Genomic DNA, 16,515 nt, shown 5'->3' on the forward strand with positions numbered 1-16,515 from the left:
ATTCCCGCACCGTACAGACATAAACAATACCTCAAATCATGTGGCTTGTTGACTACTACATATATTATTTGAGTATTTGAGTTTTTGTGATCCAGTCACTAAAACCACATTCAGAGGTCAACGAAAATTCATGTGCAAGAACATCCAAACCTGTTTCCTCCCATCAGAAGTACAACCACAATTATAAACACTTGAGGGCACAATTTAAGATGAAAAGAGCAGAAAACACTTCATCCACCCAGACAAGTGTGCTTGATTAGGGTAGTATCCAAAAATGTGGCCTGTAACTACTGGACTGGGTTTTTAGAGAGTATAATGTCTGAAATGTAAAGTGTTTGAAAGACGATGTTATATTTTTACTTCAGTCAAATGCTTCACAGTATTGTATACATTACGGTTTGGGTTATGTGACCATTGAATTAGTTTTTATTTACTTTAATTTTATGTGGCTAATGTTTTGTTATATTTTAATATAAAAATTGGCAAAAACCTTCAGGCATGCAGTTATACCTTTTATCAATCAAGAATGTAATTAAAAACTTTTTTTTTTTTTGATCTAGGATAAAAAAAAAAACAAGTACAAATTAAATTGAGCTATATAACTCAACTGACCCGACAAAAGAATATAAGTTGGGAAATGTGTGACCTTACTCAGAAATTTTAGTTGATTAAACTTCCTTGGTTAAAAGTAGAGCTAAAAAATAAAGTAATAAAGATTATATATATATATATATATATATATATATATATATATATATATATATATATATATATATATATATATATATATATATATATATATATATATATGTATGTATGTGTGTATGTATGTGTGTATGTATGTATGTATGTATGTATGTATGTATGTATGTATGTATGTATATATGTGTATGTATGTATGTATGTTTGTATATCTCTGAGGTGAAAAAACATAAAAAACAAAAAAGGTCACATTAAATTAAACTATAAAAACTCAATCGATCCAACAAGAGAATATATGTTGGGATACTGTACGTGACCTTTCTTGGAAATTTGAGTTGAGTCAACTTCCTGGATTAAAAGTTAAACTAGCTAAAAAAAAATTATAATAATAAATAAGGGATGAAAAACATGACAAGTTCACATTAAATTAAAATATAAAAACATAATTGATCCAACAAAAAACGATAAACATGAGAAACGTGACCTCACTCGAAAATTTGACTTGAGTCAACATCCTGGGTTAAAAGTTGAGCTAGCAAAAAAAATTTTTTTTAAATAATAATAAAAAAAAGATATTAAGTAAAAAAGAAAAAAGAAATTAGAGGTTAAAAATGTGAAAAGTTCACCATAAATTAAACTATAGAAACATAATCGATCCAACAAAAGAATATAAGTTGGGAAATGTGGGACCTTACTCAAAAATTTGAGTTGAGTCAACTTCCTGGATTAAAAGTTGAGCTAGCTAAAAAAATAAATAAATCAGGGATGAAAAAACATGAAAAGTAGATATTAAATAAAACTATATAAACTCAAATTGACCCAACAAAAGAATATACGTTGAGAAAAATGTGACCTTACTCAGAAATGTGAGTTAACTTCATGGGTTAAAATTTGAGCTATAGCTAAAAATAAAATCAGGGATTAAAAAAAAAAAGAACAAAAAAAAGTTCACACTAAATTAAACTATAAAAACTATGAATACATTGACTCAACAAAGGAATAGAAGTGGGAAAATGTGACCTTACTTAAGTTTGAGTTGATTCAACTTTCCTTAATTAAAAGCTGAGCTAACTTTAAAAAAAAGCTGTGCAGCAAGTTGACTTACATTTATAAGTTGAGTCAATATTTTATTTTAACTTTTATTATTTAATATTTTGCAGTTGGTTGTTGGATGAATAGTTGGCAATCTCCTCCTGGATATGGTGACAGGAATGATGATATCGATGAAATAAAGAGAGAAAAATGAGGATAAAAATAAAGAGCTAAGCAGTTAGAATCACTTCCGACAATTATCCTGCAGACGCATCAGGAGAGCGACCTCAATGTGGAGGAGTGGAGATGCCATTACTCTTCATCAGTCAGTCAATTGTCCCTAAGTGGTCTCAATATACTTCTTTTATATATAATTATGGCAAAAGCAGCATCTTCTCATAACTATTCTGGTGCAAAGTAGAAGTCTGAAAATATCTCAGCTTATATGAATAAAGGTGACACTAGGTTTTTAGCATGCAAAATCATTTCAGATCCTCCAACAGGAAATCATACGACACCCTGACATGTACTGTATTTAAGTATTAGTAATATTATTGACTAATGTTAAAATGTTTATCTGATTTATGTACAATGCAGTGTGTACAGTAATATTTTCTGTCTTTTATTAGATATATTATATGACAAACTTGCTTTGTTTATAAAGTGAATCTAAATGGATTTGCATTTTAACCATTAAAAGTTTAATAGATATTATTTTTTATTTCATATATTAAAGTTTTAGTTGTGATACTCCCAAAATGATTCCGCAGAAATCCGCAGACTTTTGCCAAAATTCTCCGCAGAAATAGCAAAAAACGTCCGCAGATTCCGTCTGGCCCTAGCCATGTCTTATAACGAAAGCAATAGGTGACCTATTATTTAAAAGCTGAATTTGTTACGTCTTCAAAGCTTGTGAAAACAAATAACAAAGCCTACGTTAAAGCTTTTAATTTATAGTAAGTTATTTAATAAGTATCTGTACTGTATATGACATGGGCCTGTTGGTTAGAACATTTCTTCAATAATTTGCATCTGTCAAATTGTAAAAGTAGACTTTAAAAAAATTAATAAACAAGCAATATCCTACTTAATAATCGTCATCATCGTTAATAGTATTAGTAATATTATTAAAGTAGAACGTCTTTCATTTCCTAATAAATAATAAATATTATATTTCATTTCTTAATATATATTTATATATATGATTTTTATATGAGATTAGAATAGGTGTTAGCTTTCGTAAGTGATTTTATGTTGTAGAATAGAATATGTAAAGTTCTCAGTAATATTTGTAAAGGATGAGTAGGCTCTATATGTGCAATTTACATATATTTCTATTAATATGGAAAACCAGTGCATGTTTTTACCAAAACTAATATTGGATTTTTTTTAAAAATGCGTGTCCGTGTAAAACAATATAATTTGTACAAAAAAATGATGGGGTTCTTCTCTAAAGAAGTTATTGTTCAACCTGTTTAGAGCATCATTATGGATGTTTTATGTTATAACTAACGTGGCTCAAATGATGGATTTGCGACAGAGAAACTGCAGGTTTTGGGAAACACTTATCAGTACATCGTTCTTTTCCTAAACAATCCATCTTACTATAATTCAGCCGCAAGTTACGTCATTGTTTGGGAAACGTTCCCCTGAACAGCAAACTACAGATAGCTAAAATGGACAAAAACACAGATGAATATTGACTTCAGTTTTAAATGTCTCCTTTTGTCCTCATACTTTTTAAAATTTGCACTTACAAGACAAAACTTGCAGATCATTTATATTAGTATTATATTTAGATCAGCTCATAACAGACACACCTTATTTCAGAAAATAAACAAAACAAAAAATTAAATAATTAATATTAGTTCAAATGAACACCAACACATATTTTAAACTAACAAAACTGCTAGTCATTCTGCTAGGCTAATAATCAAGACAAACCTTATATTTCAGAACAGAATCGATGTACCAATCTTTATATATATATATATATATATATATATATATATATATATATATATATATATATATATATATATATATATATATAAAAACTAATATTAGCTAAAATGAACACACACATTAGTTTTAACAATCCAGAAAGCAACATTTCTGAGCCAACAAATAAAACTAATCTTTAATTAATTTTTTTGTTCTCCAATTACCCACAAACAAAATCACAATCAAATAAATCAACCTAACAAAAACTGCTAGTCATTCTGCTAGACCAGGGGTGTCCAAGCTCGGTGTCCGGCAGATTTTAACTCCAACTTACTGCAACGCACCTGCAAGGATGTGTTTAGAAAGCCTAGTAAGAGCTTGATTAGTTAGGCTAGCAGTGTCTGATTGGGGTTGGAACTAAACTTTGCACGACACCGGCCCACCAAGACCGAGTCTAAACATCCCTGTGCTAAACTAATAACCCCCCTAAAGACACATCCCTAATTTCAAAACACAACCATTGCATCATAATCAAACAAAAACCACTAAGATTAGCAAAAATCAACAAACTCATAACAGATTCATGTGTTAGCTTTATAGCTTTATGTGTTTATAGCTGACTGATGAAGTTTAAACCATTCAGAATGCAACATTTTTAGAGCTGACGAGCAAAACTTACACAATATTTACATCTAAACAAATGCTAAGTTATATGTTTGGTACCTAAATACCGTGCAAACAAAGTCACAACCAATACACAACCAAACAAAAACTGCTAGTCATTCTGCTAGGCTAATAACCAAGACACACCCCTCATCATTTCACCAATGAAGGCTGATATCCACAGATGGTGGGTTGGTATCAAATGTACCCAAGAGCGGCGTCAAGGCTTTACCTGGCAGCTGAATCAGCGTGTTGCCCGTCTGTGCGTACTGCCACCTGTGGTTGTCCAAAAGTGACGCCACATTGCCGTTCCACCAGCTGGACAGCGAATCCGTGTCCTCAACAGCACCGCAGTGCAGGTACATGCCTACGAATTATGACACTCCGCTGAGCGTGAACTCCAAAAACTCACAGGGATTCCTGAACGGGTCGCGTAAACCATGACAAGTGCCTTGAAGCATTCGTCCAGATAGCTCGGCTCTGCGTGAGATACGTGCTCCTGCTATGCTAAGCCTGGCATATGTAAGCCCCCGCTAACAGTGGATTTGCAGGAGAATAGGCTTTGTGCGGGACTGTTGCTAATCTTAATACTCAACAGAGTGACCAGTTTAACCTGAGAGCAGTGGGTTGTCACATTATGACTAGCTCATTTAGCATTTTAGCACACACAAAAATAATAATTAATAATAAGTAGCGCTAATGCTTAAGTTTCTAAAGCAGGGGTGTCCGAACTCAGTCCTGGAGGGCCGGTGTCCTGCAAATTTTAGTTCCAACCCCAATTAAACACACCTGAACCAGCTAATCATTCTCTTTCTAGATATACTAGACGTCCAGGCAGTTGTGTTGGAGGAAGTTAAACTATGCAGGACACCAGCCCTCCAGGATCGAGTTTGGACACACCTAATGTAAAGTGTTGCTTTGAAGTCTGCATGAATCGGAAGCTGCAGCCGTTTGTTTCGTATTGTGATGCAGCTTATAAAGAAACTAAATATTAAATGAGAAAACAGTGGGCGTAGCTTGTTTTTTCTGCTGCAAGCTGATTGGATGTAGTAAAGTAGGTGTTTTTATTCAGAAACATAGTGAAAAGGGTTTCTGGAGAGTTATTAGAACCTAACAGACACCTTCAGCTCACCATTTCTGTTTGTTGACTGACAGGTGGAGGGGCGTGGTTAAGTATGTTAGCCACGCCCAATACCTCAGAGAGACTTTGGCTGTTTCTCAATATGCGTACTGAAGAGCGGTGTTGTCGTGCGCGTTCTGATCAGCGGTGGTGTCGCAGCACCTACTGAAGGGCGGGACCGAGGGTGTGTCGCGTCGCGGGGGCACTTTTTATCATTTTGGAAGGGCACTTTCTATCCAAGACTAAAAAGGGCATGTGCTCTGCACAGGTTGAGCCCTATGTGTGCATGTGCCTGGATATCGAGGACGCACCGATGCAGACTTGAGCACCGAACTCGCTCTGGAAGTCCCAGAAGTCATTGCGACTGGAGTTGGGAAGCACTGCTTTTATCTAGATTTATTATTAAAGTTCATAGATATTAATTATTTACCTCAGGAGTTTCCCTAAATGAAACGGTGAAAGTAAACATTACCACGGACATCTTAATAAAGGAATAAACACAATAAGGGTGTTTGTTTGCTGAAATTGGTATTAAAATCTATTTTATTTATATTGTGCAACACATATTTATAATGTTTTTATGCAAAGTATATATTTTGAAAAGGGGAAAAACAATAAATCGTTGTATGAAGGCTGTAATGTTTAAATAATTTACCATTTAAAACACGTGAAGGTCATGTGACCATCAGGAAGAACGCAGCATCTCAATTCTCAAAGGACGCATTCTCTGCCCTCGCGGTCTCCTGAGTTCGTTCTTCCGAGGACACCTGGCAAGACCGCTCTCCACAAGAACACAAGTCCGTTCTCTGCGTTCTTGGAATTGAGAAACAGCCATAATCTGAGCATTTAACTGAAAGAGTGTATTTTTAAGGTCAAGAGTGTATTTTTAAGGTCAAGAGTGTATTTTTAAGGCTTGTTTGTGTTTATAAGATGCAACGCAATGTGTGCTCATTCTTCATTTGTAGAAGATAACATTATTTTTGCATATATCTTACTTTGATTATATACAGCTACTTAGCTAACATGAAAGTGACTGTCATATTTCCATTACAGGTTCTAGGGGGTGGGTGTAAACAAGCTTGGCCCCCCTAAATTTGGACCAGTAATTTTGTGTCAAAACGCAGTGTCTGCTTTCGCCTGCACTCGCTTTCTTTGTCACTGGCAGTGCTGCGAGCATCAGTTCCTTAACCTCCAAATTGACACATAATAAAAAGATTTAACTTTAGTCATGTTCATGTTGTGACATTTAGGAAGTCCTTGGCCAATGGTGTAATGGTTAGTGCGTTGACACATGGCATTCTAGTGTTCACGGTGACCAGAGTTCGATTCCTGCCTCGAGTTCCTATGCCGATCCTTCCTCTCTCTCTGCTCCCCACGCTTTTCTGTCTATAGTCCTACCAATTAAAGGTGAATCTGTCATATTCAAGCATCTGTGTCTTGTATATGTTCGGCTCAAACCTTTTTGTTTTTATTAATCGAGCCAGTTTTGGGACATAGCAGTGTCCCTTTGCATTGAACTTTGAGCATATTACATTCATAGATGTTGTTTATGTTCACACATCCACATCACACATCAACTAAAGTTTAAAATATGGTATCATAGTTGACCACCCCTTTAATGACATGCATTGATGACCACAAAACTAGCAATGTGAGCTAACAAACATGGTTAGTTTTGATTTCATTTGTACTTCAAAAATACATCCTCTTTCAGATTCTCAAAGTAAAAACGAGGAAACTTAATTAGGGTTAAAAAAAAAAAAAAGTCTACATTTGACATGAAATGAGCAAGGAAAAATGGCAGAACTTGTTGACGGAGAAACAACTGCTCACACTGCAGGATTACATAGAAGCTGCTTAGAAAGTGATTAGCTGGAGTCTCGCCTCAGGCCTCCTCCCTTAAACCGGCCCACAACAGAAGGCCAGTATAAATGAGTAAACACACACATGCACACGCGCACACACACTATCGGTCAGTGAAAACTGACTTCATGAGGGACAACCAACAACCTATTAGTCCCACAAACAAATAGAGCTACAAGATTAAGCTCTAAAATGGCAACAAAAAAAGGCCTGCGCTATTATTCTGGTACTAAACAATAGGTTTTACTGTTTTATAATCAATAAAGGCCAATATTTTGTATAACTAAAAAAACAGTAAGTAATTTACTCACCCTCTGGGGTTAGGTGCGTCAACTGATTAGATTAGTTCTTATACTACACACTGAACACAGTGCAAGTCACTAGCTCTAATTTACTCGGGGGATGTTTTTCACCTCAAAAACATTTTCTGCTCAAGTTGACTTGTACGGGGAGATACAACTAATGCAGAGTTCAGACTGCTTGATTTAAGCCCTGAATTTGACCTGCCGACATGTTTTGAGAAATCACCAACAAATGTGACAAATTGGTGCTCGTTCACGTGGTGACAATCTCTCAGTATGAACTATCAAGGTCGCCGACGCCAATGAGTCGCCGACACGCGTGAGATATTTGGCATGCTAAATATCTGGAGCTGTCAGCGATTCTAAATCATACCGTGTGAAATGTGTTCAGATTGAAAATAACATCGGCGATCGCCTACAGCCAATGACGGAGCTGCATTCACTAGTACGGGTAACTGCAGGCCAGCGGGAGTTTGGGGGAGAAGTTAAAAGCGCTCATTTTCAGTTTATTTAGACCGAAGAAATAGAGGAAAAACTTGTGTAAACTTGGCAGGAGCACCGTCTGTTTAACGTGTCATCTGACCAATATCACAACCAGGTGGAAATGAGGAGAGATTGTTGATTATTTTTAAAAGCCAGGTGAGCAGTACAAGTTTATAAAGCTAAAGCCTTCTTTTTTCATTATGTAGTTATTAAAGAAAGATATTATGTGACCTCGGGTTGTTTCCATGTCACTTCTCGCATTTGTTTGGTTGCGAGAAATAGTTTGGACAAAGTTGTCTGCGATTCTTTGATTTTAAAGTCATCCAGTGTGAACTCTTCTGTCGCCGATCCATCCAACAGTGTAAACACCGCACAGACAGAACGCTACCCTAGATAGTCATGCAGTGTGAAAACATCTGTGACACGACTACTTTGAAAATCGTGCAGTCTGAACTCTGCATAAGGTGAATTCTGTGTGTTCCCAGCAAACAAATCCACTTCATGCCCAGTGGAACATTGGATTTTTCTCAACACTGGATTTTGTTCACAAAACCTTCTACCATATATCTAGAACACTTAAGCATTCAACATAATTCTGGACGTTTCTTTAAAAGCTTAATGCTGGTCAGTATTCAATGTGATTGTATGGGTGAGCATAGGCTTTCTGCAGTTATAAAAAAAAAAGAAAGAAAGAAGAGAATACACTATCAAAACAAACTAAGGTGAGTATCCTCAATTTTTTATTTTAGGAGAACTATCCTTTTTAAATTCTCAAATTTAAAAGCAACTGTTTTGAAATGGTACAAATGAATCCAGGCATCACCTCACTATAATACACAGCAAGATTAATGCATGACGAATGAATCATTGGTGTTAATGTACTATAAAGGGTGTTGTCTAGCTCTGAAATTAAATAAAGGAAGTGGAGAAAGCAAGGCTGCAAATATAAGAACAGAATGTTCCTCTTTCAATATGAATAAAAAAAGAAGTGTCACAATTCTCTAACGCTATTAAAATTACATTTATTGTAAAGAAAGCAATGTAATGGTAATAACAACAATAATAAAAACAATAATAATTATTATTATATTTATGTTTGTTTAATAATAATAATAATAATAAAGCAATTTTAATTATAATAATAAACAATAATAGTAACAATATTCACAATCATAATAATAATCATAATATTGCTAATACAGCAATATTATTCATAATCATACCAACAAAACATCAATTTTAGTAACAATATTTATAATAATTCTTTATATTTATATAACATAATACTAATAATAATTAAGACATTTTAGTAATAATAATAATAATTATAATTAAATAACAACTAAATAATAATAATAATAAAGAAATAATAATAATAATAATAATATAATAATAATAATAATAATTCCTTACATTTCTATAACATGATAATAAAAATTAAGCAATTTTTGTAATAATACAAGACAAATAATAATAATTAAACAATTTATTTTACAATTTATTAATAAAATTAAAGCTGTATTGTTAGCAATATTATTATTGAAATAATAATTATACAAATAAAATAATAATAATAATTTCTTATTTTTATATAACACTACTAATAATAACAAAGAAATTTTAATAATAATAATAATAATAATAATAATAATACAGATATATTAATAAATATATTAATAATAACAATATACTATTACTACTACTATTACTACTACTACTACTACTACTACTTATAATAATAATAATAATACAGCTATAGTATTATTAAAAATAATACAAATAATAATATTAATAATAAAAACAACAACAACACGGCTATAATAATAATAATAATTAATAATACGAGAACATTATTATTAATAATATTAACAATATTAAATTAATAATAATAGCAATAACAACATAATAACAACAATAATAATTCCTCACATTTGTATAATATAATACAAATATTAATAAAGCAATTTTATTAATAATAAAAAAAATAATAATCTAAACTAAAATTAAATTAAACATTTAATTTAGGAAAAAAATGCATACTATTTTTGTAAGGCTTGTGTCTGGAATCGCTAACCATAAAAATCTAACAAAGCAAACAAAAACTAATTTAAAAAAAACTTAATGAAACAGTAAATGAGCGCTTCCTTTTGTTAAAACTAAACATATCAGGTTTTCACAACTTCAGTTTAATTAAAACCCCAAAGTATCTTGCAATACAATTAAATCTCCCAGACTTGCTCTTAAAAGAGCTGCATTTAGTTCCGTTTTCCAGAGGGGTGTGAGCGACATGACTCAGTGTGCCCTGGTCATTTCTTCAAAGCGCACTTCATCCAGAGAATAACACTGAATTTGAGAGCATGCTGCTGGCTTTTAACCACAAAGTCTTCTTCTGCTTCAACAGATGGTCTAGAGCGCTTCAGAGCTCACACACGTGCGGGACGTTAAAAGTAAATTAAGGGGTCAAACGCAGCCTGGTGTGTGGCTGTGTTTTATCTCGATGAAATCACTCATCCAGACCCAACACCAGCTGAAAATATCAGTCACAACAACATGAGCTGTTTTTATCTGCCAAATGCATGATGTTCGCACAGTGACCTATATCTCCGTCCTGCCTGAGAGGAAAAAAGAAATTACTTGGGTGGGGAAAAAAGAGATCAAAGAATACATCTGGGAAGGAATGTATGTCAAACCACTTACGAACAGAATAGTTTTGAAAATACAACATCTATAAATAGTAAATGTATTGTCATATATACAGTTGAAGTCAGAGTTATTAGCCCCCCTGTACATTTTTCCCCCAATTTCTATTTAGCGGAAAGACTTTTCTTCAACACATTTCTAAACATAATAGTTTTAATAACTCATTTCCAGTGTTGGGCAGTAGCGTCGCTACAGGTAGTGACGCTACTAGCTTAACTACATTTCTCAGTAACGTGGCGGTAGATAATGAGATAATGCTTATTTTATAGTTTAAATATTTTTTAAACTATTTGCCTTGGTAATGTTGCTAAATTAAAATAAGGTGGTTAACGTGCTGACCAGTGCTTAATTTGTGAATCCCGAGGTCTCAAAACAAAATGGGTAATGAATCCGGCATACTATCCGAGGATCTATAGGTGTCGTGCACTAAAGAGAAGAGGGGGGGGGGGGTTTGGGGGGTTGTTGTCGCGGACGAAAGTGAAGAGGGTTGGGGAGTAAAAGTAAACAGCGGATGGGGGAGGAGGGTGTTTGAATAGGGGGATCGGTAAAATGAGGTGCCGAATCAGATTTCAGAATTAACCCCTGGCGCTGACATATTTAGTGACATAGCTGACACATATATATATATATATATATATATATATATATATATATATATATATATATATATAGAGAGAGAGAGAGAGAGAGAGAGAGAGAGAGAGAGAGAGAGAGAGAGAGAGAGAGAGAGAGAGAGAGAGAGAGAGAGAGAGAGTGCAGTAGCACTTCAGGGCGTGCGGAGTTCGAACCCCGGCTCGAGGACATTTCCTTTTCCTACCCCCTCTCTTTCTCTCCTGTCTGAAATACTGTCCTATCCACCTAATGAAGGCATAAAGGCCAAAACTAAATCTTTAAAACAAATAATAAAATAAAGTGATTAAATAAAAAAAATAGTAATACTCCTAAATGGATTGTTGAAAATATTCAATAATTCAAATCGAATTATGTTAATCGAATTGAATGATATGAAACATGATATCATGTTGTTATTTTTTTCCAATATCGCCCAGCCCTATAACTGATATCTTTTTCTTTGCGATACTAATATTCAGCTTAAAGTGACATTTAAAGGCTTAACAGATTTATTAGGCAAGTTAGGGTAATTAACACACTTAAACCAGGACAAAAAAAAATCACTAAATTATTGTCTACATTAATCTGTGATAATTAGTGGGATAATCTGGGAAAAAGTAATTTCCCTACTGACAACTTTGATTCCTTCTCTTTAATCTCCTTGGTTTACATTCTTTAAAATACCACAAAACCACACACAAACAGATAATGCGGAAAATAAGAGGACGCATCTGTTGGGACGTGTCCCCTGCTCTTGTAAAACCGCAACTGTAAACACCTATCATCACCTCATAAAACCACTTCAGCTGTATTCTGTCCTTCGGTTTAATCCATGGTGAAACAAAAATCACAGACTCCCCCACACGCTCACATGCTGTATTACCGTCTATCCTGACCACACACACACGCGCGTACTCTGACTCCAATCGCTGCTGTTGCCATGGAGACAGGCCTGTACTCTACATTCCTGGGATATTTCAGGAAAAGGAAGTGTGAGAATTCTTCAGATTGTCTATGATGAATCGCTTGCTTTGGGAAGCGGAGGTGAGCACAGGCACTCATCCATTCACTCGCCCTATAACAAAAAAAGCCTCAAGCAACAGTAAACGTTATAAAATCTCCGGTAAGCATATTTTCAGGCTTAAAAGGGCTACGCCATGATTAAAAGAATAGGGGATCTCATGTGTACAGCTAAAGCAGCATATTTATGCCATTTTTACTTCATATAATGCTATCTCAAGTCTTTCCTGTGAAATTATTCATAGGATAACATTTATTAAAAGAGTCAAATGCATCTTTTCACATTCAGCAACAGAACAAACTATGAAAAAGGCATTTCACTTCTGACGGATAAAATTAGAGCCTTACGATGGGGGGGAAGGTTCAACCCCAAGTTGAAGGGGTAATGAGTATTTGTGGCGCAACCTTCACTCGCGGAGATAAAACGGCAAAGATGTGCACAATAATATCTGTGCGTTTCAGAGGGCAGACCTCTTTACATTTCATCTCCATCTGTTTTTCCATGTGCGTTCACACTGCCACAGAGCATTTGATGTTGCTCTCTCATCTGGCTGCTCCATGCCAGCTTTTCTGAGGTCAGGCCTCCTAATAACAGGGTAGAGAAAACCAGAAGCTCTCTCTCACACACACACTCACACAAGACCTTCTGAAAGAGAGAGCAAAAAACACACTAGAAACATACAGGCATAACTCAAAACAAATGTCTCTAATAATTACATTCAGCATGTGAGCGGACGGGAAATGATGCTAGACATCCCATTGTCAACATTTCATAAAAGTCGGCACATCTCCACCAACTGAATGGATGCTTTCTGACAGGCATTTGGGAGTTATGTAATAGAGATAATTTGACTATTTAGGATCCTTAAGATGGATTTGATTACTGATGAATTAACAAATGACATGCCTGGAGAACAAAATGAATATTTTTTATGTTAACCAAATTACAAAAAATTATTTTTTTGTATTTGTTAAATAAAAATTATTAATTAGTTATTAATTACAATAAAAAATATTATAATATTAATATATATATAAATATAATATTACTATCACTAAATAAACAAATAAATATAATACTCATATTAATATCAAATAAATTAATTATTATTAAATAAATATATTATTATCACTAAATAAATTTAATATTAATATCAATAAATAGATATACTACTAATATCAATAAATATATATAATATTAATATCAATAAATACATAAATACAATATTAATACCGCTAAATAAATAAATATATTATAAATATAAATAAATAAATTTTATATATATATATATATATATATATATATATATATATATATATATATATATATATATATATATATATATATATATATATATATATATATATATAAAATAATAATATAAATAAATATAATATTAATATCAATAATATATATATCAACCCAGAGATGGGTTGCGGCTGGAAGGGCGTCCGCTTAAAAACATGCTGGATAAGTTGCCAGTTCATTCTGCAGTGGTGTAACCGGATTAATAAAGGGACTAAGGGATATGTGTGTGTGTGTGAAACTGATGTATTTCACATTCACAGACAACTGATTCTTCTTTCTGTTGATCTCACTATCTGTATTTTACAAAGCACAACAAAAATAAGGATGACTTTATGACTTTACCATCACTTCACTACACATAAAGGAATCTCAATCAAGCATTTCCCTACTAAGCAATAGGGGTTTCTGACCTATGACATGAGCTGATCTAGACCTTTCTGCTCCAGACCACCCATTTCACACCGGCCTTATACTCCCTATACTGTTCCTAACCCACTCCTCCTGTCATCTAAACTCAGTCCGTGTCCTATAATCATGTCCATGTGCTGCTGCCCCCTAAAAAAAAAACATCATCTAGTCCTAGTGATCATTTGAGCTCCATATACGGTTATTGAATGAAAATAAGACCCAAAACACCTCAGGTTAGAAATAATAACATGGAAAGGAAGCCTAATGAGCTTTAATGACTAAACCGTTCCAAAGCCTTTTTCAAACTAATCATAAAAATAAGCAATGACTTGGGAACAGACACACACTGACTGAGTTTTCCGTTATTGAAATTCCTGAGCCACCGTTATGACCGTTACAGCTCAAAAAAAAGGAAAGAGGAGGAGACTAAATGGTTTAAAAAGTCCAACTAGAGTGCCTACATGAATCCACTGTAATCCAGTGAGCCAAAACACTTTTGAGCACCTTATGTTGTACTATCCAATATATCCAGACCTTTTTCTCGTGTTTTTTCCATTTATAAGACAACAGATGACACACAAAAACATACAATCTTCTTCAAGTGATATGTTCTCAAAAGTTAACTCTCAAAACACTGTTAACCCATTTATGTCAATGCGTTAATGAAAAATCATAAACATCATCTCATTTACCGGCATTTTGCAACTCAAAGAGGGTTTTTTAACTGCAGGGATCACAATAAACCAAGAAACATCCCAACTTCTGCCAGAAAAGGCAAACATGTTGATTTTCCTCCAGAAGAGTGGCTATGGAAGAAAGAATGGTTTCTAAAAAGAAAGATTAATTTTCCTTCAAACCATTGTACATTCTTTTACAGGAAAAAAAATATTAATTTGTTTTTTGATTTGTTTTGTTTTGTTTTATTTTACATTAAAAACTTAATAATAAAATAAAATTTTAATAAATGAAAGAGTAATTCTGTTCAATTAGTTTTTTTCGTTCAAATAAGAGATAAGAGAACCGTAAAGTTCAGAACAGATAAGTGGTATCGATAAAAGTGGTAATACCGTTAAAACCTTAACGATACCCATCCCTAATAGAGGATAATGTAATCATTCAACTTTACAATTTGTAATGTTGCAGTATGTGGTTAGTTCCTTTAATTGAAAGCTCAGATTTAATGATCACAATTTGTTTTGTTTACAGAGTTTACGGTTTACTGTATCATTATTATTCACACCTTATAGTTTGCTTTGATTGGTCAGTATTTACGCTTTACCATTGCGCACACTTTGTAACATTTTATTCATCAAGTTTAAGAATCTCTTTAACACTTGTTTATTTTATTATAAAGAGATATTTTGTTTAAATATTTTTGTTTTTGACTATTAAAACTATTTGCCTTAATATTGTTGGTAAATTCAAATACAGGGGTTAAAAAAAATCCTAATATTCCTGAATGGATTCTTAAAAAATATTCAATAATTATCAATATCGAATGATATGAAACATGAAATCTTGATAATTATTTTGCAATATCACCCAGCCCTAGATAATCACTAGCTAGGCTTCAAAATGAGTTTGTTTTGGCGAATGTTGTGGAGACCGAGGCCTGTATTCAGACTCTGTAATGCTCCAATCCAGGCCTATCTTGTTTGGACAGTGATCTCCTGTGACTGTGATGTCAGAAGAGCCTCTGAGAGCACATGTTTGTGTTTCTGCTGGTCATGCGCTCAGTGGGTACTGAGAGGGCCAAAAGAGTCTTTGATGGGGTGGGTCACGACGTCTATTTATAGAAAGCACAGCTGCAGGACCCGAGCAACTTTTCTGAGTCAGGATGTTTGTGAGAGAATGTGTAGCCCGCATTATTCCATAAATACTCCATTTATAACATTCAAACGGCTCAGCTGATATGGGTTTTGTGTGGCAGAAGCGCCGCAAGTGAATCAATTTCTCAACGGAAGCCAGTTTGGATGAAATATTTAGTAATTATATGGCACAAATGCTTCCTGCAGGGAGCTCGTGTTCAGAAACTGGTTGACATGGAGAGGTGAGAATTTGAAAGATTACAGCAGCTGCTTCATGCAATAATCAAACAGACAGGCGCTCCATCAGCCAATCGGCAGCAAGCACAGCTCAGCAGCAGCCAATCAGCAAACATGGATCCTTCAGATAATTCAAAACCTTGTGTACAAGAGTGTAAACAATTAGGAAGTTCTTCATTCCAACAGAGCAGCTGATATGTTGGCCCACAAATCTCTTACACACAATGGACCATGTTCACAATAGCGCCCTATCATATTACTGTGTCTACTGCATGTCGATTTTTGGTATGCATTAAACACTTAAATGACCGT

General features: G+C 34.0%; 1 protein-coding gene across 38 annotated transcripts in view; it reads right to left on the reverse strand.

The window, feature by feature from the left end:
* The window catches only part of trioa (trio Rho guanine nucleotide exchange factor a), a 784,286-nt gene that overhangs the window by 725,307 nt on the left and 42,464 nt on the right, over positions 1 to 16,515 (reverse strand). For 16 of the 38 annotated variants that reach the window (XR_012394597.1, XR_012394587.1, XR_012394586.1 and 13 more), the window contains exon 1: positions 4,574 to 4,865. The exons of 13 other annotated variants lie outside the window; for them this stretch is intronic. Coding sequence is in view for 10 of the 25 variants with exons in the window: in XM_073930881.1 (XP_073786982.1) it covers positions 4,574 to 4,706 (133 nt within the window). In the remaining 15 variants the exon portion in view is untranslated. Of the gene's footprint in view, positions 1 to 4,549; positions 4,883 to 16,515 lie in introns of those variants that run through there. 9 more of the 38 variants (XR_012394599.1, XR_012394592.1, XR_012394591.1 and 6 more) reach the window with 2 other exon arrangements.

This window comes from Danio rerio, chromosome 19, assembly GCF_049306965.1.
Source record: "Danio rerio strain Tuebingen ecotype United States chromosome 19, GRCz12tu, whole genome shotgun sequence".
Lineage (NCBI taxonomy): Eukaryota > Metazoa > Chordata > Actinopteri > Cypriniformes > Danionidae > Danio > Danio rerio.